Source organism: Micromys minutus, assembly GCF_963924665.1.
Source record: "Micromys minutus genome assembly, chromosome: 29".
Taxonomy (NCBI): domain Eukaryota; kingdom Metazoa; phylum Chordata; class Mammalia; order Rodentia; family Muridae; genus Micromys; species Micromys minutus.
In genome coordinates, this window is record NC_137964.1 from 10,072,455 (window position 1) to 10,095,516 (window position 23,062).

The 23,062-nt window shown below is 41.9% G+C and overlaps 1 protein-coding gene and 1 pseudogene across 2 annotated transcripts in view; one reads left to right on the forward strand and one right to left on the reverse strand.

Annotated features, from left to right (window-relative positions):
• The first annotated feature begins 8,326 nt into the window (after window positions 1-8,326).
• Window positions 8,327-9,765, forward strand: LOC308439291 (preferentially expressed antigen in melanoma-like protein 7; annotated as a pseudogene). The gene has a single exon. The product of its transcript is annotated as a preferentially expressed antigen in melanoma-like protein 7 (transcript).
• Window positions 9,766-16,104: 6,339 nt separating this feature from the next.
• INSR (insulin receptor) overlaps window positions 16,105-23,062 on the reverse strand; it is a 121,943-nt gene continuing 114,985 nt past the window's right edge. Inside the window, exons 20-21 of the mRNA XM_080941423.1 lie at window positions 22,742-22,876; window positions 16,105-19,873 (exon numbers count right to left, since the gene is read on the reverse strand). Of these exons, the coding sequence (XP_080797549.1) occupies window positions 19,519-19,873; window positions 22,742-22,876 (490 nt within the window). The 3' untranslated portion in view covers window positions 16,105-19,518. The remainder of the gene's footprint in view (window positions 19,874-22,741; window positions 22,877-23,062) is intronic.

Genomic DNA, 23,062 nt, shown 5'->3' on the forward strand with positions numbered 1-23,062 from the left:
TACAGACAGTCTATTTGGAATACAAACGATTGCTACACATTTTTAGTAAGTTATACACGTTCCTTAATAATTTGTAGACAACAGAAATATTCAAAACTCGATACATGTCTAACCTAGGTAAATAATATGTGAACTAAAGATTTTTCTACTGGCCTTTGTCTTTTGGAGGATAACAGAACTTTGTGTGATAGTTGAGATCTTCTATGGGACAGACATAGAATTGGCAAAGGAGGCTTCAACAATTGTACAGCTACTCTGGAGATCCATGTGAAGAATTCTCAGAGAAGTAAAAATAAATCTACTATATGAGCCTGCTAGACCATTCCATGACATGTGCTCAGAGGACTCCAGAGATATTTGCTCAGCCATGTTCACTGCTGTTCTATTAAAAATGGGTAGGAAACGGGATGTCCTTAAACTGATAAATGGATACGCAAAATATTGTATACTTAAATCGGTGGAAATAGAAGCAAAGATATTTATTTAGGTAACCCAAGCCCAGAAAACAATTGTACAAGGAGATAAGAAAGCGTCTATTTTCATTCTTTTGCATGCTGAGTGCCAGTTGGACCAGCACCATTTGTTGAATAGGCTTTCCTTTTTCCATTGAATGTTTACTGCTCCTTTGTCAAAAATCAGGTGACCATATACATGAGGGCTCAATTCTGGATCTTCTATTCTATTCCATTGATCCACATGCCTATTTCTGTACCAGTACCATGCAGTTTTCAGCACAATTGCCTTGTAATATAGCTTGAGGTCAGGGATAGTGATTCCCGCAGATGTTTTCTTGTTGTTGAGGATGGATTTCGCTATTCTAGGTCTTTTGTTATTCCATATGAAATTGCACATTGATCTTTCCAATTCCATGAAAAACTGGGTTGGAATTTTGATGGGGATTGTGTTGAATCTGTAGATTGCTTTTGGTAGGATGGCCATTTTTAAGATGTTGATTTTTTCAATCCATGAGCATGGGAGATCTTTCCATTTTCTGAGATCCTCCTCAATTTCTTTCTTTAGAGGTTTGAAGTTCTTGTCATACAGGTCCTTCACTTGCTTAGTTAGAGTCACACCAAGGTATTTCATAGTTTTTGTAACAATTGTGAAGGGTACCTTTTCCCTAATTTCTTTCTCCACATGTTTGTCCTTTGAGTATAGGAAGACTACTGATTTGTTTGAGTTAATTTTGTATCCAGTCACTTTGCTGAACTTGTTTATCAGCTGTAGGAGTTCTCTGGTGGAATTTTTGGGGTCACTCAAGTACACTATCATGTCATTGGCAAAGAGTGATGTTTTTATCTCTTCCTTTCCGATTTGTATCCCCTTGATCTCCTTTTGCTGTCTAATTGCTCCAGCCAGGACTTCCAGTACTATGTTGAATAGGTAGGGGGAGAGTGGGCAGACTTGTCGAGTCCCTGATTTTAGTGGGATTGCTTCAAGTTTCTCGCCATTAAGTTTGATGTTGGCTGTTGGTTTGCTGTATATTGCTTTTATTATGTTTAAGTATGGGCCTTGGATTCCTGTTCTTTCCAGGACTTTTAACATGAAGGGGTATTGGATTTTGTCAAATGCTTTCTCAGTGTCTAGTGAGATGACCATGTGATTTTGGTCTTTGAGTTTGTTTATATGTTGGATTACGTTGATGGATTTCCTATGTTAAACCATCCCTGCATCCCAGGGATGAAGCCTACTTGGTCATGATGAATGATCGTTTTGATGTGTTCTTGGATTCGGTTTGCAAGGATTTTGTTGAGTATTTTTGCATCAATGTTCATAAGTGAGATTGGTCTGAAGTTCTCTTTCCTTGTAGGGTCTTTGTATGGTTTAGGTACGAGGGTTATTGTAGCCTCAAAAAATGAGTTGGGTAATATTCCATCTGATTCTATCTTTTGAAATAGTTTGGCGAGTATTGGTGTTATATCCTCAATAAATGTCTGATAAAATTCTGCACTGAACCCGTCTGGACCTGGGCTTTTTTTGGTTGGGAGACTTTTTATGACTTCTTCTATTTCTTTAGGTGTTATAGGGTTATTTAGATGGTTTACTTGGTCCTGGTTTAACTTTGGGACCTTGTATCTGTCTAGGAATTCGTCCATTTCCTCCAGATTTTCCAATTTTGTGGAGTATAAGTTTTTGTAGTAGGATCTGATGATTTCTTGAATTTCCTCAGTTTCAGTTGTTATGTCGCCACTTTCCTTTCTGATTTTGTTAATTTGGATACTCTCTCTTTGCCCTCTAGTTAGTCTGGCTAGGGGTTTATCAATCTTGTTGATTTTCTCAAAGAACCAACTCTTGGTTTTGTTGATTTTTTCAATGGTTCTTTTTGTTTCTATTTGGTCTATTTCTGCCCTAATTTTGATTATTTCTTGCCGTCTACTCTTTTTGGGTATATCTGCTTCCTTTTGTTCTAGGGCTTTTAGCTGTGCTGTCAGGTTGCTGATGTGAGCTCTCTCCAGTTTCTTTTTGGAAGCACTTAGGGCTATGAGTTTTCCTCTCAATACTGCTTTCATTGCATCCCATAGGTTTGGGTATGTTGTGTTTTCGTTTTCGTTGAATTCTAGAAAATCCTTAATTTCTTTCTTTATTTCTTCTTTGACCCTGCTATCCTTTAACAGAGCATTGTTTAGTTTCCATGTGTATGTGGGCTTTTTGTTGTCTTTGTTGTTGTTAAAGACCAGCCGTAGACCATGGTGATCTGAGACGATGCATGGGAGTATTTCAATCTTCTTATATCGATGGAGGCTCATTCTGTGTCCAATTATGTGGTCCATTTTCGAGAAGGTGCCATGGGGTGGTGAGAAGAAGGTGAATTCTTTTACTTTGGGATAGTATGTTCTGTATATATCTATTAATTCCAGTTGGTTCAAAGTCTCTGCTAGTTTTGGAGTGTCCTTGTTCAATTTCTGTTTCCATGATCTGTCCATTGGTGAGAGTGGGGTATTAAAGTCTCCCACTATTGTTGTGTGGGGTGAAATGTATTTTTTGAGCTTTAGTAGAGTTTCTTTTATGAATGTGGGTGATTTTTTATTTGGAGCATATATGTTAAGGATTGAGAATTCTTCCTGACAGATTTCCCTGGTAATGAGTAAAAAGTGTCCTTCCTTATCTTTTTTGATAACTTTTGGTTGGAAATTTACTTTATTCGATATTAGAATAGCCACTCCAGCTTGCTTCTTGGAGCTGTTTGCTTGGAAGTTTTTTTCCCACCCTTTTACTCTGAGATAGTGTCTGTCTTTGTCTCTGAGATGAGTTTCCTGTATGCAGCAAAAGGGTGGATTTTGTTTATGTATCCATTCTGATAGTCTATGTCTCTTTATTGGGGAGTTGAGACCATTTATGTTATAGATAACAAGGAGTAGTTGTTTATGTTTCCTGCCATTATTGCTTTTTTGGGTTCAGTTGTGTCTGTGTTTTTTTCTTCTTTTAGTTTTCTTGTTTAGGAGTTTTCTTGTTTTTACTAGGCTGTATTTTCCCTCATTGTATTGGCTTTCCCACCTATAATTCGTTGTAGTGCTGGGTTTGTGGTCAGATATTGTGTGAATTTTGATTTGTCTTGAAATATCTTCGTCTCTCCATCGATGGTGATTGATAGTTTTGCTGGGTATAGCAGCTTGGGCTGGCACTTGTGCTCTCTTAAGGAGTGCATGATGTCTGTCCAGGCTCTTCTAGCTTTCATAGTCTCTGTTGAGAAATCGGGTGTGAGTCTGATTGGTCTGCCTTTATATGTTACCTGACCTTTTTCCCTTACTGCTTTTAGTATTCTTTCTTTACTTTGGGCACTTGATGTTTTTACTATTATGTGTCGGGAGGTATTTCTTTTCTGGTCCAACCTATTTGGAGTTCTGAAGGCTTCTTTTATGCTTGTGGTCATCTCATTCTTGAGGGTAGGGAAGTTTTCTTCTATGATTTTGTTGAAGATATTTACTGTGCCTCTTAGTTGATACTCTTCTCCCTCTTCTATTCCTATTATCCTTAGGTTCGGTCTTCTCATTGTGTCTTGGATTTCCTGGACATTTTGGGTTAGGAGCTTTTTGTTTTTTGCATCTTCTCTGGCTGTTTTGTCTATGTTTGCAATGTTGTCTTCTGCCCCCGAGATTCTCTCTTCGATCTCTTGTAATCTTTTGGAAATGCTTGCTTCTGTGACTCCTGATTTCTTTTTTTGGTGTTCTGACTTTAGGGTTATCTCTTTTAGTGTTTTCTTTATTGTGTCAATTTCTGTTTTAATTTCCCTCTTCCATTCCTTTATTTCTTTGGTTCTGTTTTCCTCTAGTTCTTTGATTTCTTTGAGTGTTTTTCTTGTTTCTTCTTTAAAAGCTTCTGAATCTTTTTGCTTTTCCTCCTTATCTTGTTTAAGTATCTCTATCAGCATCTTGAGGTATGATTTCAGGTCTGCGTCTTCTTTTTCTGGAGTGTTTGGAATTCCGATGTTTGCTGTTATGGGAGAGCTGGGCTCTGGTGTTGCTAGATTGTTTTGGTTTCCTTGGGATATACTCTTTCTCTTTCCTCTTGTTATTTTGTTGTCAGTGATATGTTCTTGCCTTTCCCTTGTATCTGGTCTGTGTCCCTGGTTCTCCACTGGTTCAGGTGTCAGATGGGTCGAGCCCTGTTTTATGCCTCAGAGTCGTCGGGTGTGAGCAGAAGTTCCAATGTTCTGTTTCTGTTTGCTGGATCAGGCACGGCACAGGAGGGCAAGGCAGGGGGTGCACTTTCCCTGTGCACTCCGCAGAGATCTCTCTGCTCCCCTGCGGTCTAGGTCTCCCACTCACCAGTTGCTCAGCCTCTATGAGCCGCCGTTCCGCGTGGCAGGTAGGCCAGGCTCCTTGGTCGCACATTCTTGACTCATGTTTTCTATTTAAAGCAAAATTAAATGACTCAAAGTGATTGCAGTACAATAGGAATATTATTTTAATGATTTAAAAAAAAGGTCCCACACCAAAATGCAACAAAATATCAAGAATTAGTAAACATCTTTCAGCAACAGTTCAATATTAATAGACTCAAATCTACAACAAAGATCCAGAAAATAAAACATTCACTTTGAAAACAAGATCCAAAGTCCCTGCCTGAAAACTTGCCTGAAAGCATATCCAAAAACAGTAAACTGTATACCATTTTCCAACCTACAACCTCATCTGCTTTTCTAAAGGCCTGCCAGAACCGAGGACAAAAGACAGTTCCCTACTTACCCACAAGCTGAAGCACAAGAAAATGGTATAAATCCAATATTATGAAGATAATAGAGTCCTTTAAAGAGGAAATAAATGCTTTCCCTAAATAAATAGGAAAATACACCTCCAAGTGAATGTTTCTCTTTTCTACTTACTACCCGTTCATCTTTTTATCCATCCTCCTCTCTCTCTCTCTCTCTCTCTCTCTCTCTCTCTCTCTCTCTCTCTCTCTCTCTCTCTCTCTCTTTCATGCTCTATGGTGTTTTCCTATGTTCACTTGCTGTCAATAGGTTGCTTGCTCAACCTCTTGACCTATGGTTGACTCTATTCAATCTTGTTTACAATAAACAGAAAGCTCTTGGATTAGGGGTGTATGCTAAAGTTGAGCCATACCACGACTAGAAACAGGTTTTTCCAGTACACAATCTCACAGTGTGACCAAATAGCTTGGAACAAACTTATCCAGGAAGTTGTCAGCCAGATGGTGTGTTTAGACAGAGGCCACTCCAGTGGCTCTCATGGTGCCCAGTAATGGGAACTCCGCTTTCAGCTCTAAAGTGAGTTTTTTGGCCCTATGGGGACAAACCTGGAGAACAATCATTACAGAAATACAGAAACCATCTGTTTCTCTCCTTTCTTTCTCCTCTTCTCTTCTTCATCCCTATGCACATCTTTGTCTAATTCTTTTTAGTCATTCAACTCTTTGAAATTTTCATGATCATGGAAACCATGAGATTAAATAAATATACAAAAAGGGGGGAGGTTAATGCTGGAACTGGTAATATGATTGCGCCAGAGAAGAGTGGCTTGGTGACAATGATGTTACAGAACATGTAGAATGGGACTTTGAAAAGGACCCTACAAGACGAAGGAGAAGAAGAGATTTAAAAAGAAATGTTTTGTAACTTGCCTTTTGGTTAAAGGCCCATAAGGTTCATGAAGCAAGATGTTAATGGGAGCAGCTTCCAATAGTGGCAGGAGAGGGAAGTGCAGAGGAAGTACTGAGAAGAGGTAGGCAAAGGGGATCAACTGTATGTTGGATGTGTTATAGTCAGGAGAGGGTGGCTTGGACCTCTTTTTGTATTTGGTTCTCCTGTTGAAGAATATTAAAGTGGGTAAAAAACAACCTGGATCCAGGGACAAGCTGGAAGGAGACGTGTAGGTTGGCTATGGGGTCTTTGCATAGCTGTTAGGGTAGACCTTACCCACAACTCCTATTTGCCACCATTCTTCCCAGGGATTCCCAATAGAAAATCAAACATATTAATTAAGGTTGGCAGGCATAGTGCTACCATGACTGGTGGATTCAATTCAGCCTCCCAATACCTGAAACCTCCATATGGTGAGACTCCTGGAGGCAGTCACCTGTGTTGTGGTAAGGTAAGCAGAGAAAAGGGTTGGAGATAATGAAAATGGGATCAGGGTTTAGAAAAATCTCAGTCTTGGCCCTGCAGCTTTCAAGTGGCCAGTACTGGCTTTCTACGATTGTGTTATGTCTGCTATAGGTCTTCCAGGCCAAGAATCTCCAGTGATTGGTATTGATAGAGTTAGGACTCAGCTGAGTAATAGTGGACTTAGAATGAAAAATAACAAAAACATCCACAAGAATAAAAGAAAGGAAGGACTGTGGAGGCCATAAGGCCTGGGTGGTTGCCACTATGTCAAAGCTGTCATTCCAGGAGATCTTGTTCTGTCAGTGGTGGTACCTCCTCCACCTCCTCAGCCCTTGATCTGCCAGAAAGAGGCAGAAGGTCTTCTTGGTAGGTGTGGTGGTGTCAGACATTTCTGGCTGACATCTGAATAGACCTGAGCTGGTCCTGTGGAAAGACACAAACAAAATCCGTTCCTGTTATAAGGAGGGGGTCTGGTACCTTTTAAATCCCTTTCAAGGTATAGTGTACCAGGATGGAATAAGTTACCTCTGGTGAGTGCCAATGGACAGAGATAGAGGGATGTTTTGAGCTCTTATAAATATTAAATATATTCAGAGTAGCCAGAGAATCACAAATTGTATGTTAGGGAGGAAAACGTTTGCTTTTTGTTTTTTGTAAGTTTTAGGGTTTGCTGTGTTCTTTATATTTTATCTTGGCCCTGGGGGTTGTGTGGAATCCCCATGTGGTGGACAATTTCCCATTGTGAGCAGAAGGGAAATTGGGCCTGAAAATGGCAAGTCCATTATCAAGTTTTGTCTGTTGAGAAATGTACACAATATCAAAGGTGGAGAGCATATGGCGAATTAACTTTTTTTGATGTTTTTCTCCCACTTGTGTTGTAACTCCTATGAAATGAAAGTGTATGTCAACAGCAACAAAGATGTAATACTGGTAGCCAAATCGGTGAATGTAGCTCACATGGATTTGCCAGAGAACATTGGATTTGAAACCCAAGAGGTTGATGACAAGGTCTGTAATGCAAAAGGAACATGTCTTAGTATCCTTTGATGCTGAACAAGAGGAATGTTCAGGAAATAGGCATGAAGCCCTTTATACTTGTGTGTGTGTGTGTGTGTGTGTGAATGAACTGGTCCACTTGTACATGATAGATCATAAACACTTGTGTGGAGGCAACCTGGTCAGCAAAGACATCTCCCACAGCTATCATGTCTGTCACAGGGCTATAGGATCTTACATGCTGGATGTGCAAGAGAATTCCTCCCCCGTCAGTATGGAAATGAAGGGAAGAAGGGGAGAAAAAGGACTTTCATCTAATTCAACAAAATATTTAGCCAGCCAAAAGAGAAGGGTTGTAGTATAAACTGGTCAGAGAAGAAATGAAAAGGTTCCTTAATTTTTTAAAGGCTAAATAAACGACATAGATTTCTTTGTGTTGGGGGAAGTGATAAGATAGTCCTTTGATGGAGGATCACTGGGAAAGCGAGAGGCGACTGCAACAGCCCACCTTTGCCCACATCGGTGTAACCAGAAAATGCTCCAGCAATAGAATGCTTGGGGAAGAGTTTGGGGGGCAGCCATTACAGCAGTGGTGAGGCACAGAATCTATTTTTTTCCCCTTCGGGTAATGACTGAGAATCTTTGTAAGAAGAGGGAGTCAGGGTTGAAGCCAGTTAAGGTTACTCAAAAAACTCTGAAAGGGAGTCAGATCCCTGCAGTCTGTCACCTGTGTCCTAATCAGGATCATCTCCCTAAAGATTCACCAGAATGGACTTCAGTACCCCAAATGCACTCCAGAAGCTGGCTTCACAGAACCTGGTGAGGAATGACTTATTGACCATCTCTGTTCTGGAGTATCTACCAAGGCAGCTCTTCCCACCTCTGTTCAAGGAGGCTAACACTCAAACAAAAGCAAAGACAATTAATCACCTGGTAGAATACTGGTTCTACCCCTGCCTTCACGTTGGGTTGCTGATTAATAACCACAACTTGAAGGACTTCCAGGTTCTACTGGATGGAGTAGACACATGACTGAAAAGGAAGTATTGCCCAAGGATACGCAGGCTTCAAGTGGTTGACTTGAGGAATGAACATTATGCCTCTTCAGATATGCAGAATGGAAGCGATGGTAGAGACCACTTAGAAGAAACTATGCTTGAGGAGCAAGTAGTTGAGGGGCACTCAAGATGCACAAGAAAGCAGAATTTGAGGATGTTCAGTGACCTTTACTTTATATCTTCTCTGCATGAAGATAAGCACCAAACAGAGTTATTTCGGTGGGAACGGGAGAGAAAGGATTTCCTTCATCTGTGCTGTGAGAAGTTGGAGATTGGAGGAATAGAAGTGCCCAAGGTCAGGAATGTGTTAAACATTTTATAGCCAGAGTACATCAAGGAGTTGGAAATGAATACAGTGGACAATCTGTCCAAACTGGAAAGGTTTGTACCTTGCATTAGTAAGATGAGAAATCTTCAGAAACTCATGCTAGTATGAATCTTTGGAACAATTACTCACACACCCATGGAGCAGGGGAAACTCACCAAAATCGTTTATTTCTCTGTTCTCCAAACTCAGGTGTCTCCAGCATCTCACTATTGATAATGTCTATTTTCTCACAGGCCACATGAAGGAGTGTTTCAAATGTCTGGAGACCCTATTGCTGTCCCTTAAGATCACTCTGTGCCACCTTTCTCATGCAGATTTGGAGTCATTTGCCCAGCATTAGAACTACAGTAAAGCTTAAGCATCTGTGTTTGAGAGATTCCTCTTTAACTCACTTGAATGTCTTGCCTCTGAAGGTTTTCTTAGAGAATGTTGCAGATACACTGCAGATTCTGGAATTAGAAGATTGTAGGATGAATGACTTTCAAATCAGTGTCCTTCTGCCTGCCTTGACCCAATGCACCCAGCTCTCTAGCATCAATTTTTATAACAATGACATCTTCATGGATGTTCTGAAGGATTTTCTCTGCCACACTACCAACCTGAACCAGCTGACCACAGAAATGTACCCTGCTCCAGTAGAGGTCTTCAAGTTGGGTTATGTTGAAGTAGAGACATTTTCTCAGCTTTGTGCTGAACTCATGGGCAAACTCATGGCTGTAAGGCAGCTCAAGTCAGTCTGCTTCAGTGCCTATTCTTGTTATGACTGTGATAAAAGTTATATCTATGAAAAGGAAGTCAGACTTTGTGAGTGCCATGAGTAACAACAGGAATATTCCTTTTGGGCACTAACAAATTAATTACTAGGGTCTGGTCTCTCATCCAGAGGATCCAAACCACATTGGACATTTGTGAATGTGATGCAAAGAAAATGGTCCAAACTCTTGTCAGAACTGATACTTCATTAGCTTTCTCCTATCTTTGAAATCATGGTCAGATCCTGAAAACCTGATATTCTTTCTGTGGTGACCTTCTCAGTCCTTTTGGGATTTTTGTTTGTTTGTTTGTTTTGTTTTGTTTTTTTCTTCTGTACTTTCCATTTTATATTTATTTATTTATTTATTTATTTATGTATATGAGTACACTATTGCTGTCCTCAAAATCATAGTTAGAACAGTTCTTTGACTGTCCACAGTAATAGAGAGATCCTGCGTTGTCTAACCTCTTATTTCATATGACTGCTCACTGTTCAGTGAAGTATTCTGACAGTCTCCCTTCTGCATCTGTCTGGTGGGTCATGTGTAAAGTCTTCAAAGTAGCAATGTATGCAAAGCTATATCTTGAGGAAAGGGGTTTTGGTGAATGAGCAGCAGATTGCAATCCAGGGTAGTCAGGCAAGTAGGAGCTGTCCAGGCATCAAAGATAGATGAATCAGAAGAAAACAATGGAGAACAAAGAAATGAAGTCTCAGAAGCCCTTTCTAATCCTTTTTCTTTCTAATGATGTATCATAGTGTAGACTGGCTTTGAATGCTTCCTCCTCTCCCCTCCACTTACAGATTAAAGAGGTTGCTGACAGATAACCTTAGGCCAATTTGTAGACCACCTGACTGTGAGACTTTGTTTGTTCTTCAGGGTTCCCAGCCTTTGAGTGGCCTACTGCACTTTACTAATTCCAATAGTCTTTCCCCTCTCTAAAATAATTTCTAGTTCCTAGGAACAACATAATAGGGTGTAAAGAGTTAAGTTTTGTAGGAAGGAAAGTTTGGGTTTAAAAAGTCATGTTGAGGTAAGGTAGATTTCTGTTCCTATGAATACAGGGGTTTTATTCTGCCAGGGGTTATTTTAAATCCAAGAGAGTAACAGAGAATAGGTGGTTTTAATTCATCCTTCAGTAGTTGGAATGATGGAAGAATTTTCCCATAGCAGGGTAAATACCTGTAAACACCGGGTTCTTTGTAAGGTTTTAATGCAGTGGCAACAGCCTCTTGACAAACAGTGGGACTGTTTGCCATTCCCTAAGGAAGGAATATCAACTCATATCATGGGGCTGGTCCAGAGTTGTTAAGAGAGTGAGGAACTGAAAATAAAGTGTTCAAAATATTTATTTATTTATTTATTTATTTATTTATTTATATGAGTACACCGTACCTGTCTTCAGACACTCCAGATGATGGCATCAGATCTCATTACAGATGGTTGTGAGCCACCACGTGGTTTTCCAGAATTGAACTCAGAACCTCTGGAAGAGCAGTCAGTGCTCTAAACCACTGAGCCATCTCTCCAGCCTGTTCAAAATCTTACTAGTGGAGAGAAATACAAAAATATAGTCTTTGATATCTATTGACAAGATAGGGGCATTATCATAGATGGCTGATGCATCTGTCAGTCCCTTTTGGGGAGAACCACAGACTTGCATGGTTTTGTTAAGTTCCCTTAAACCTGTAGCAGTCTTCATTGTTCTGAGGTTTTATTTTTGGTAGCAAACCCAAGGGTGTTCCATGGACTTCAGGAAAAATGAATATGCTGAGGTTGTGGTTGCTCCTTTACTGTGTGAGCATGTGAATTTCTCCCTTGATTGAGGCCATTCAACCCAGACAGGCTCATCACAAAGTCAGTCAAGACAGAGTATTAACTCTAACAGTGTCCCTTAGAATTGTGAGTGATTTGGAGGAGGGTTTTAAGCCTCTTTTGGTTTAATTATTTTATGGCAACAATCATTTACCCCGATGCAATTCCTTTCTGGTTGGCTAGAAAGTACAATTTCTGGGGCTTTTTAAATGTCTCTGACCAGAAGACGGTGGTGACGTTGGCTATTTGAGGGCATATCAGAGCAGTAGACCCATCTATAGTTCTACTTTGGGATAAAGGTGTGGGAACTGCCTGCAATACCTAAATGCTGAGGCCCAAGGGTTTATGTGGCATTTTATTTGTTGTTTATATGAGGTCTTAGGGGGTGTTTGGATGGTCTGCAGCATGACAAACCAAGAAATTTTGTGTTCAAGGAGAACCTGAGCCACCATGTCTACTGTTTCCTGAAGGTGGGGGAAGCCTCCATTCACCCCATAAAGATGTCAACAAGGGTTAGGAGATAGCATAAGTTTTTATGAGTGGTCATGTGGTGGAAGTCTCCCAGTCCTGGATTATTTGGTGCCCTAGGAGCAGGTACAGAGACTGGTGTATCTGTAGTGTTGGCTGTGGGTCAACCTTGGCACATGTCTAGCAGGAAGAGAGGACCTGGAAGATGTGGGCTCTGAGGTCAAAGAGAGGAGCTAAAAGGTGAAATAGAGCTTTGGGCCCAATGTGTAGCATTTAGTGGATATCAGCGATGATGGAGAGAACCTGATTCTGGGGAAAGATAAGGTGGTTGTTCACATAGAATTGTCCATCCTTTGTGTAGGCCCTGTATCTAGGAGTACGTCTTTCTTCTGTTGGTATTCTGGCAATTAGAAAAGTGCTAGAACAGGCTAGGCCCTATGAATCCAGTGGAGCTTGAGGCCAGTCCTAGGGCTACTGTCATCCCTGGCATTGCTCAAGGCCATTGGACATAGGGCCTCTGGGCAGGAATAAAAGGGGTATCAAAGAGAGATGGATTGCAGGACTGGAGGTCAAGGTGATTTGGAGGTTTTCTAGGAACAGTAGATGAAAGGACCCATGAGGGCCTAAGGAGGGGAAGAGTGAAATGGCTCAGGTCTGAGAGGAGATGGGTGGAGTATACAATGGCAGGCTGGAACAGGGTGACCTTGAGGGCTTCCCTGGTAAGTTCTGCTGCCACAGCTAGGACTGTCAACTATGGCTGCCATCCACATTCAGTGGGATCTAGCTGCTTGGTCAAAAAGCCCAACTGGAGGATGAAACATGTTGAGCTGAAACACCTGTGTCCACTACCAAGCTCTCATCTGTAATGAGGCAGTAGGGATGGGTGGGTGGAGTTAGAAAGCGCTAGGACAGAGGCCACTAAGAGAACAACTCAAAATAAAGAGAAGTAATGGCAGACCACGGCTGGGTGGGTGAGGGGCCCAGTGGGGGTCTCTCTAGATGTCTGATACAGGGGCTTGGCTGCAATGGCAAAATTAGGGATCCCATTTGGTCCAAAAATTGAAATCTGATCCTCTGTAGTCAGTGGCTGCAAGTACCCCAAGGTTCAGACTCAGACAGAGGTGAGACAGAGATCCTGAACTAAGTAAAAGGCACCAAAATGTTTGCACACCAGGAGAATGGGAGTATTGCAAGGTGAGTTAATAGAACTTATGGGTCTTTGAAGTATGAGATGGGTAATGATGGGCTTGAGACTATGGTGGTGCTTATAGGGTCCGGAAGTATCAGCACCTTTCCCTATACCCAAGGTTTTGAGTTTCCTTTGTCTCTTAAGTGTAAACTTAAAAATGTTTATCATTCTACTATTCAGTCTCCTAGATAGAAAAAAACACCCTTCTGATACTTGGAGAAAGAATGTGGCTGTTTTGCGCTGGTCCTAAAAATCTGCCTGAAGCTAAATTGAAAACCGTTTGAATTAATGGCATTGGCCGAGGAGAGCATAAGGCAGTCTGTGTTGCCTTCTTGGGTTGCATGATTATTAGTGGCCAGTTTTATGCAGATCTATTATGAAAAGGGACAAGCCGAGTGAGGACAAATGAAAAGTATTCAGTTGGAGGCAAGAAGGAATACCAGCAAACAATGTTGGAACCAAGTCCAGTGCTAAGGAAATAAAAGGCTTCAAGTAAAGGCTGGTGGTTAACGTAATAAGGGAGTACTGACCTGAGAGCAATACCTACCCAGCTAACTTTCCAAATTGTGAAAAAGAATTAAAGAAAATCTTAGGCAGAGAAGGAAAACATCAACCACAAAAAAAGGTGATGCAACCATAATTGAAGGCGGGGACCCCAGCAAGTAGCAGGAGTTGGCAAATTGAACCATATGGTTCTGGCTTTAGAGTCAAGGGTACAAGGGATGAGTTACAGAATCTCCCTCCATAACTAATAAGAGTCACTGAGGCCAGGCCTTTGTTAGGGGTTTCCCCCACATGGAGGCCCAAACAGGTCATTTCATGAAGATGTGAAGGTGAAATCTGGATTGTACTAGAGATCCCAAGATGCCAGAGATGCCGGAGTTGCAAGAACCTGCCAAGGAAAGCTGCAGGTCAGATGTGGAACTAACCCAAGAGAAGGCATGTAATGCTGTCAACAAAGCCAAAGGAGTTGGAGATCTGAAGAGTGCTTTGCCATTAGACATGGAGATGTAGAACTTGGAGTTTGTCCTGCTGGGTTTTGGACTTGCCTTGATCCAATATTTTTCCACTATATTCTCTTTTCTCCCTCTTGGGATGGTAATGGATATCCTCTGCCTTTGCATGTTGGAAGTATGGGATCTGCCTCTTTTATTTTGATTTTTACAGGGATTACAGTTAAGAGATCGCATGAATCTCAGAGGAGACTTTGAACTTTTAGGGAGTCTTGAGACTGTAAAAGACTATGTGGTCTTCTGAAGTAGGGCTAAATGTATCTCAAGTGACAATGTGACCATAAGCACTTGTTAGCCATTTTTTAAATGTTTAAACCCAAAACCAACATTAAAAAAAAAGTCAAACATGGTACTTATAACCCCAGCACTAGGGAGGCAGAGCAGGAGACAGGCAGATCACTGGAGTTTACTGGCTGGACATCTATAAGAGACACTGTCTCAAAAATAACGGTGTACAGCACCTGAGAGACAATATCTGAAGCTGTCCTCTGGATTCTACCCTCACATACATACTTATACACATGTGCACATGAGTACTCACACGTGTGTAACTGCATACATGAACACCCACACAAACACAGTGAATTTCAAAGTCACAGCCCCACCCAGACCAACCTGGATAGTACACAAAAGAATAGTCTCAAGATAATTTATTCCAAATTTTAATATAAACAAGTAATTAGCCTGTATTATACATGCAGAACAATTTCAGTCCCTCCCCTCCCCCCCCCAACACACACAAAAGGCATATTCTGTACACAATGCTACTTGGCTCTTGTAGGAGAAATGTCACTGTGCTTTGGGTGGGTTTTGTGTTTCTGCGTTTTCTGCAGTGCTGTGGCACATCTGATCCCACACTGTTGACACATGGGATGTAGCCACCCAGGCACATAAAGGGGAAAGGAGCAGCAACTTTGATACAAAGGAGAAGAACCAAACAAGCCATTCCTGCACATGTGAATGGACATGCACATTTTAGGGCCCCTCCTTCCTTCCCAAATAACAAGGGTTCTGGGACCATGATCTAATTTTTAACATGTTTTTGTTTCTTTTTTCTGTTGTTGTTTTTAAAATGTCCCACATACCAATAGAAATTTGACCAGAGACTGTTTCTGTATCCTGATTGGTATCAAGTTAGCTCAAATACTCACGTATCTCCATATGCCTTTAATCATGGCCTCTAAAAAGACCATCATGTTATTTTGTGTAGCTTAAACAGCAAGCGATAATCTGTTATTCCTATTCCCCATCTCTTGTATAAGTTCATATTCTGAGGAACATTCTGGAAGCTTTTCTAAAATGACTCTACGCTATGTGCACCACTTACACAAACTCAGCACTATCCTTTTTCCATGTCCAACAAAACCCATAATCTTTGAAGAGCCTATGTTGTCAAGAATCCATCAGCTAGAATCCAGAATACATCCACATATCATAAAGCAGAAGAACCACTGCTAAAATTACTGTCATTCATTTACCAAAATCACCAATATGGACCAGACTGTCACAGTGACACTGCACACTGGCCAGTGTTATGGTGGGCTTCAAATAAAATTACCGTTCTTAACCTGATAACCGCTCTGCATGGTGGAATGCCTGTCCTGATAAGATAGTAAGGGTAATTTTTGCTTGTGTTGGTGGCACCATTCCCAGCTGCTACAGAATACAGCTCAGGTCTTCCTGCCAATCTCCACATTCTCCCAAACCGGGCTCATCGGGGCTCTTCCCTTCCATAGCAACAAGTCATAGCTTCAAATGACAGGGAAACAGTTAGAAGGGCTCCGAGGACATGAGTATTTCCTGATGTGTGCTTGACACCATTGAGCCAGACAGGAAACATGTCTGCTCTTACCCTGGAAGAAATAACTGTATGGCTCTCGCCATGATCATAAGAGTAGTTTAAAAATAATGAGACCTCTTCCAAAACACACAAGAAGAAGCCCCCCTTCCCTCCCTCCCTCCATCCCTCTCACTCACTCACTCACTTCAAACTCCCAGGGTAGCCATAATTTTCTAGGTCTCAAGATTGTTTCCTTACAAAGCTAACATCGTCTGAAACCAAAATGAGTCTCCTGACCCAACAGCTACTTGTTTCCTTCCCAGCAACAGTAGATATCAAAATGGAATCAGTGGAGTCCGTGTTGGTAGGGTCACCCAAGTTGGTGCACCTCTCCAGAAAAGAAGGGAAAGAGTACAATTTCAAGGACGGTGTCCTCAGGTGAGATAATATGGCAAAGGTTGAAAAGAAGAGCCATGCTGGCCCTGCCTTGACATCCTGACTTCTCAAAATTGCACAAGGCCAACCTGTGTCAGCTTGGAATCAACCAGCACAGGGTTCCTATTTCATTGTTTCAGATACGTTCAGGAAACAGATAGGTTTTGTTTTGGGCTTTCCCCCAAATACCCTTTCGTTGGCTATTTCTGTAGGAGGTGCCCACAAACAGCCTCATGGGTCTGAACAGGGTAAGAAATAATGGTCAGAGAACCATTTGCATTCATGTCTGGGCCAGGGGGATGGGGGGAATTCATGTGACATCTGAAGGTGTTGGATCACAACCTCATCAGTAAAAAAAACATCCACTTTTCACAAAAAGACCTTAGATCAGGGGCCTCTCACAGAGGCTAAATCATGATAACCCGAAGTGTGGCTTGTATGTGAGGAGTGTGCAGTCAACAAATGGATTATTTTAAAGGAGGTTATACTCAGAAGAATATTGGCAACCAGAAGACTCTGGGGTCACAGGAGGGCCCTAACTTTTTAATACCAACTCTCTCCCTCAAAATTCTTCCTAGTCTCTGGCATTCAAAAATCAACAGAGCTCCCCAACTTGGAGAATGATTCAGCCAGAATCCTGAAGCCTCAACCTCTGTTACTGAACCACATCCTAACAAGACACTGAGGTAGACTGTACTGAGAAGAGGAAAAAAAAATGACCCACACTCACCTGTTTTTATTTTTCTTGATAAAAAATTTACATGCATACCATTTTTTTTACAAAAGTGATTTTCAAGAGTGATTTTATATATTAAAATAAATACTTTCCCCAGTACTATAAGAAAACTTTTTGAATTAGAAAGGTGTGAAAATTTCTGCCAGTATAGCATCACTACAAATGTACTGTAAAAAGGAAAAATAAACAACAACAACAAAAAAAATCCAGACCTAAGGTGTCTTCCATGGATGCACAGACCTCCTATTTACAAAGTTGTTTTGGGTAAAAGTAACTGTAACTCTTGCTTCTTGTACCAATTATTGAGTTGCCTGGCAACAATTTTACATGTTACATCTTTTTTTTCCTCATATAGATTTGACAGCAATTGGTAACCAGGATTTATGTTAACTTGTGTTCTCAATCAAGAATCAAGAGGGTTTGGGGATGGCCAGTATGTCTTTATCTCATACCTCCTAGGGGAGAAAGAAGGCATTAAATATTTGTGGGGAAATGCACGCAGGAAAGAACCTCTGGGAGGATTCTGAGTTCACTGTAGTTGTTTTTAACTTGAGCAGCTGTGGTTTTATGCAAAGAGAAGTTGTGAGTTCACATCCTTTCACAAGTTTCTGGTGGTAGGAGGGACGTTTCTGATGTTTACTCCTCCAGACTTTGGTCTGGAGAGACTGAAACATAAGAACCTGAGAAATAGATTCAGGCACTACTACATCTGGCCCAAGCTGAGGTCCCGGGGCACCAAGAGCAGCTGTGGGAGTTTAGTGTGGAGAATAGCCAGATGCCCCAAAGGTGGAAGAGACCAACAGAGATTTGAAGGTGCACCACCTTATACATTGCTTACTGTTCTCCAAGTCCATCTGTGTGATTGGTCTTTGGGATCTGAGTTTAGTATGTTTGAGCAAAGTGTAGGCCTTGAAGAAGTGAGGTACACAAGCAGAGAAAAACCAGATGAACACAGGTGTTCTGGAAGGCCATCTCAGCCTCCAGGTAACCACCAGTGTGTCCAAGCAAGAAACATCCAGTCAAGTGTTACTATCTGAACCAGTCAAAACTCCAGTTACCCACAAACTTCACAAGAAGTCACTGAGTCCTAAAGGGCTAGCAGCTAATGTGGTATAATTCCCAGAAAAATATGTGTCTCAAAGACCAAACACAGAGACCACTCACATATTGTCCTGTCTCCCCACACAGGCAGATGTGCCCACCACTTCCTCTACTCCCAAGGAAATAATAACTTATTAGGCTCATGCCAGAGATTCCGTAAGCTTTAAATATGTTACAAATATATTCTCAAAATTGTTGCCTTACTTCCTTCTACAGTGTGTGTGTGTGTGTGTGTGTGTGTGTGTGTGTGTCCCCTTTGCTTTGTTTGGTCTTCCAGAGATCCTCAATGAATCCAGACAGACCACCCCCCCCCCAAATAATCCTCCCTCTGTTTTTGAAAAACATCACCAAAGGGGAGGGGAAGAAGACACCTGAGCAAGACTTCTGACATGACTGAGAAGAATCTCTTGAGGCCATAGACTCCCAGTTAATAAGAAGGAAGAGGACAGTATGAGGTCACCCACTCCAAGCAGCAGGAGCTTCATGAGCCAATTCACCAAGCATCAGTCCAGAGAATATTTTACATACACACAGCCCCCCCACCCCACCCTGTGATCTCTAACCTGGACACAACACACACACACAAACACACACAGGTGTGCAGATGAACACACTCTTAGGAGTACACACCCTTTCCCAAAATAAAATATGAAAGCAGCAGCTATTGGTCAATTTGAGGAACTGATTTTGTGGATAAGGAAAAAAAAACTAAAAATAAAATAAAATTCTTCTCTCAGATTAACGAAACCTTCTCAAAGCCCAACCCTGCAAAGCATGTAATTCTAGAACCAGGTTCTGTGGGTCAGGTTTTGTCTTATTTTTCTGATTCTTCTTTGCTTTCTGATTTGTGCTCCATAAATAAAGTCTGTCTTTGACAACTAACTATAACTCAGATACTAGCAAAAAAAAAAAAAAAAAAAAAAAAAAAAAAAGAAAGAAAGAAAGAAAAATATCTGTGAAAACAGGTGCATTGTTCCAATCTATGAAAAAAAAAAACACCAGCAATGACAAAATCTTGGTTTGCTACCGTGGGGGCAGGGAAGGGGGTATAGAAACTCAGCCCCTCTAGGTTCACAGTGAGCCCTCCACAGACTCGCAGGGTTGGTGATTACACTTGTGTGTTTTCAGGTCAAAAGGCAAACAGAAATGTGTGTGAACTATCTCTGAGCTCAGTTTCACATCTGGGTAGAGTCCTGATAGTCCTGAGTTTCCTGGAAGCGGTCAAACTACAGAAGAGTTTTTAAAAAGAAAGAAAGAAAAGGAACCCTTCCTCGAGAAGGCGCTGTTATGAAGGGTTTGACCTCGGCAGGGTGAGGACACGCCCATTCTTCTTGCCCCCGTTCATGTGGGTGTAGGGGATGTGTTCATCATAGGTCCGTTTGATGCTCAGAGAGGAGCCTCCCTCCCGGCCCCCAGCCTCTTCTCTCTGACAGTGAGAGGAACGATCCAAGGGGACATTCTCCATGTCTTCAAACTCCATCTCCAGCTCTTCACTCTCAGGAGCCTTATTCTCCTCGCTGTAGAAGAAGGAAACTTCTGGAAAGCTGGGGTGGAGGTCATCCTTGAGCAGGTTGACGATTTCCAGGAAGGTTGGCCTCATCTTGGGGTTGAACTGCCAGCACATGCGCATCAGGTCCGTGCTGTGGAGACAGGAACCAGGGTGGGTAAGTTTCAAGACACACTCAGCTCCCTCCTGTACTGCCCTGCTACACACCACGTTCCAGTAGTGTGAGTCCTTGCCTTGACTATGGCTGTATGCACAGGTGATAGTTAAGGCTGGACAACAATTCTAGAAGGACTGAAAGACGGTTTAGAAAAGAAGTGAGCCAGCCAGACATGGTAGTACAGGCCTGTTTTCCCAGCTACTCTGGAGGCTGAGGTAGGAGGACTGTAAATTCAAGGTCCGTCAGGTTAGAGTGACTTTCGGACCAGTCTGGGCACCTTAGTGTGACCAGTGACCTTAAATAAAAGTACAAAGGGGGACAATGCTCAGTGGAGGAAGAGGGAGGGCAAAGGAGAGGAAAAAAGAAGGGGAAATAGATTTTAAAAAAAAAGAGAAAGAATTAGGGAAAGGAAGGAATGGGAAGGGAAGAGGAGAGAAATGAGTAAAGGCGGACTAACTTAATGGAGCCCAAGAAGCTGTCAACTGGGAAAAGAGCCCCAGCTGAGGAAAGCTTTAGTTCAGGTGAGGCTGTGACATACCTGTGGGGGTTTGTCTTGAGTGTTAATTGACCCAGTTCTTTGTGGATAACACCACACCCTGGGCAGGGACCTCCCAAACTTCATGAAGAGTGAGGAGAGCAAGCTGAGAGCAAGCAAGCAAAGTTCCGTACACGTTTTTTCCTCAGCTCTTGGCAGAGGATGTGACATGACTAGCTGATTGAGTTCCTACTTTGACTTGCCCATCAGTGACCCAGCTAAATCCTTCCTCCCCTAAATTGCTTTTGGTCAGGTTTCACTATGGCAACAGAGATAAAACTGGGCAGACATTGCACTGAACATCACCTATCACAATATGGATCCCCTGTCTCTGATGCCTCAGCATTTACTGTGTTTCACTCCTACTTGGGGCTCCTTACCGAGGCTTAACTGTACCCAACAGTCACTCTAGGCTTAAAGACCCTTCAGGGGGTATCCTTAAACCTTGGCAGGTCCAACAATATGGGCTTAACACAGGGAGCAAGTTTCCAGCTCATCCAAAACAAATTTCTAGGAGCAGTGGAGCCTAGGAAATGATGAGCCACAGACAAGTCTTTACTCCTTTAAGTAGAACATCTCAGATATTCCCTAGCAGTGGGAGCTAATACATATGGTCTCACCGGTGCATCTGTAGAGTGCCTATAACCATATTCGAGCTTCAACCACACAGGACCACTGTGTTGTCACTACTTACAACAGAACCTTCAAGAAAAGGCTGTGAACCTCTGCCCTGGGACTTAATTTCCGATCCAATTGCTATGATAATAATACACCCCAATAAAAGACAAAGAGGAGAAGGAGTTCGTCTTAGCTCACAGTTCCAGGATGCGGTCCATCAGAGTGGGGAAGTCGGGGCAGTAAGAACTTAAAGAAGCTTAGTCACAGCACATGCAGTCAAGAGCAGATAGAGAATGCATGCATGCTTGCTTGCTTGCTTGCTCAGCTTGCTTTCTCCACTTTACAGAGTTCAGGACCCTCTGAGTAGGAAATGGTGCCACCTACAGTGCGATAGTAGGTGACACCAATTAACATAATCAAGACAATCCCCATAGACATGCCCACCGGCCAGTGCTATGTAGACAAGGCCCTTGACAATTCTGGACTGTATCAAGTGGACAATTAAAACTGATCATCACACATAAATCCCCCAGTTCTCAACCAGTTACAAAGTGTCTCGTTAGGAAAAGGCCCTGATGGGGCAATGTTCAGAACATTTTGAATGCAAAGAGATACCTAAGAATATAAAATAAATCCAAGCATGTATGTGGAGTCACAGATACAAACACAAATATGTTTAGAAAGATTTGATATGCAAGGCTGAGGGATGGCTCAGTCTATAAAGTGCTCGCCCCTCAAGCCCGAGGACCTGAGTTAGAGCCTCAGAACCTACACAAAGACATGTATACATTTGAGGCCAGAGAGAATGACTCAGTGGTTAAGAGCACTAGCTGCTCTTCCAGAGGAAGAACTGAACTCAGGTTCAACTTCTAGCACCTGCATAGCAGCTCACAACTATCTGTAACTCCAGCTCCAGTGGGTCCAACACCGTCACACGGACATACAAGCAGGAAAAACACGAATACAAGTGAAATAAAAATAAGTAAGTAATTTTTTTTTAATATACACATTTCCAATCCCAGGGCTGGGGCAATAGAAGCAGGAGGATCCTAGGGACTCAATGGTCAGCCTAGCTGAATCAGTGAGTACCATCAATAAAGAGCCATGTCTCGATGGAGATGAACAGTACTTCTAAGGATGATGTTCTCCACACATGTATGTGTACACAGGTACACATAAGTGCATTTAAAAAAGAAGGTTTAAGGGGCAAAGAGATGGCTCAGTGATTAAGAGCTTCTCTTGAAGTTGACTAAGGTTTAGTTCCTGGAACTCATGTATTGGTTCATAATCACCCGTAATTCCGGGTCCAGAGGATCTAACACCCTCTTCTAGTGTCCTTTGGCACCAAGTATATGTGTTATGAACATGCATGTATGATAAACTCATATACCTAAGATAAAAAGAAATCTTTAAAATAGATTTGATATGCAAATGTATGTACAGAGACTGCATGACACATGCACAGGTGTACATATATGTAAACATAAGCACATACATAGGTGCACATGAAAATGAAAGTGGGCATCCAAGATGCAGTATGCAAATACAAGCATGGATGTAAAGGCACACTATATAAGCACATGTGGGCATAAGGCCTGCAAAGTAAACCCATGCATATGTACCTAAATATACAGACATAAAACATATGTAATGTGCAAATCCTCACATGTTCTAGATCTTTCTATACTTACAGTCTCTCTGGACAGTTATCAGGAGGATCCAGATAGCCTCCATCCATGACAAATTTCAACACCTGCTCATTAGACAGGCCTTGATAAGGTTGTTCAGCCAGGCTAGTGATTTCCCAAAGGACCACTCCAAAGGACCTGCCAATGACAATTGAGAGCAGTAAACTAAGAAGCCGGTGAAATGTACAATAGACTATCTCAAATACATCCAGTCATACCTCTTTTGGCTTCCTAGGACTTTGTTGACCAATTGATAGAACAAGTCAGAGGCCAAGGTGATATCTCAGTTGGCAAAATCCTTTCCACCAAAGCGTGAGTACCCGA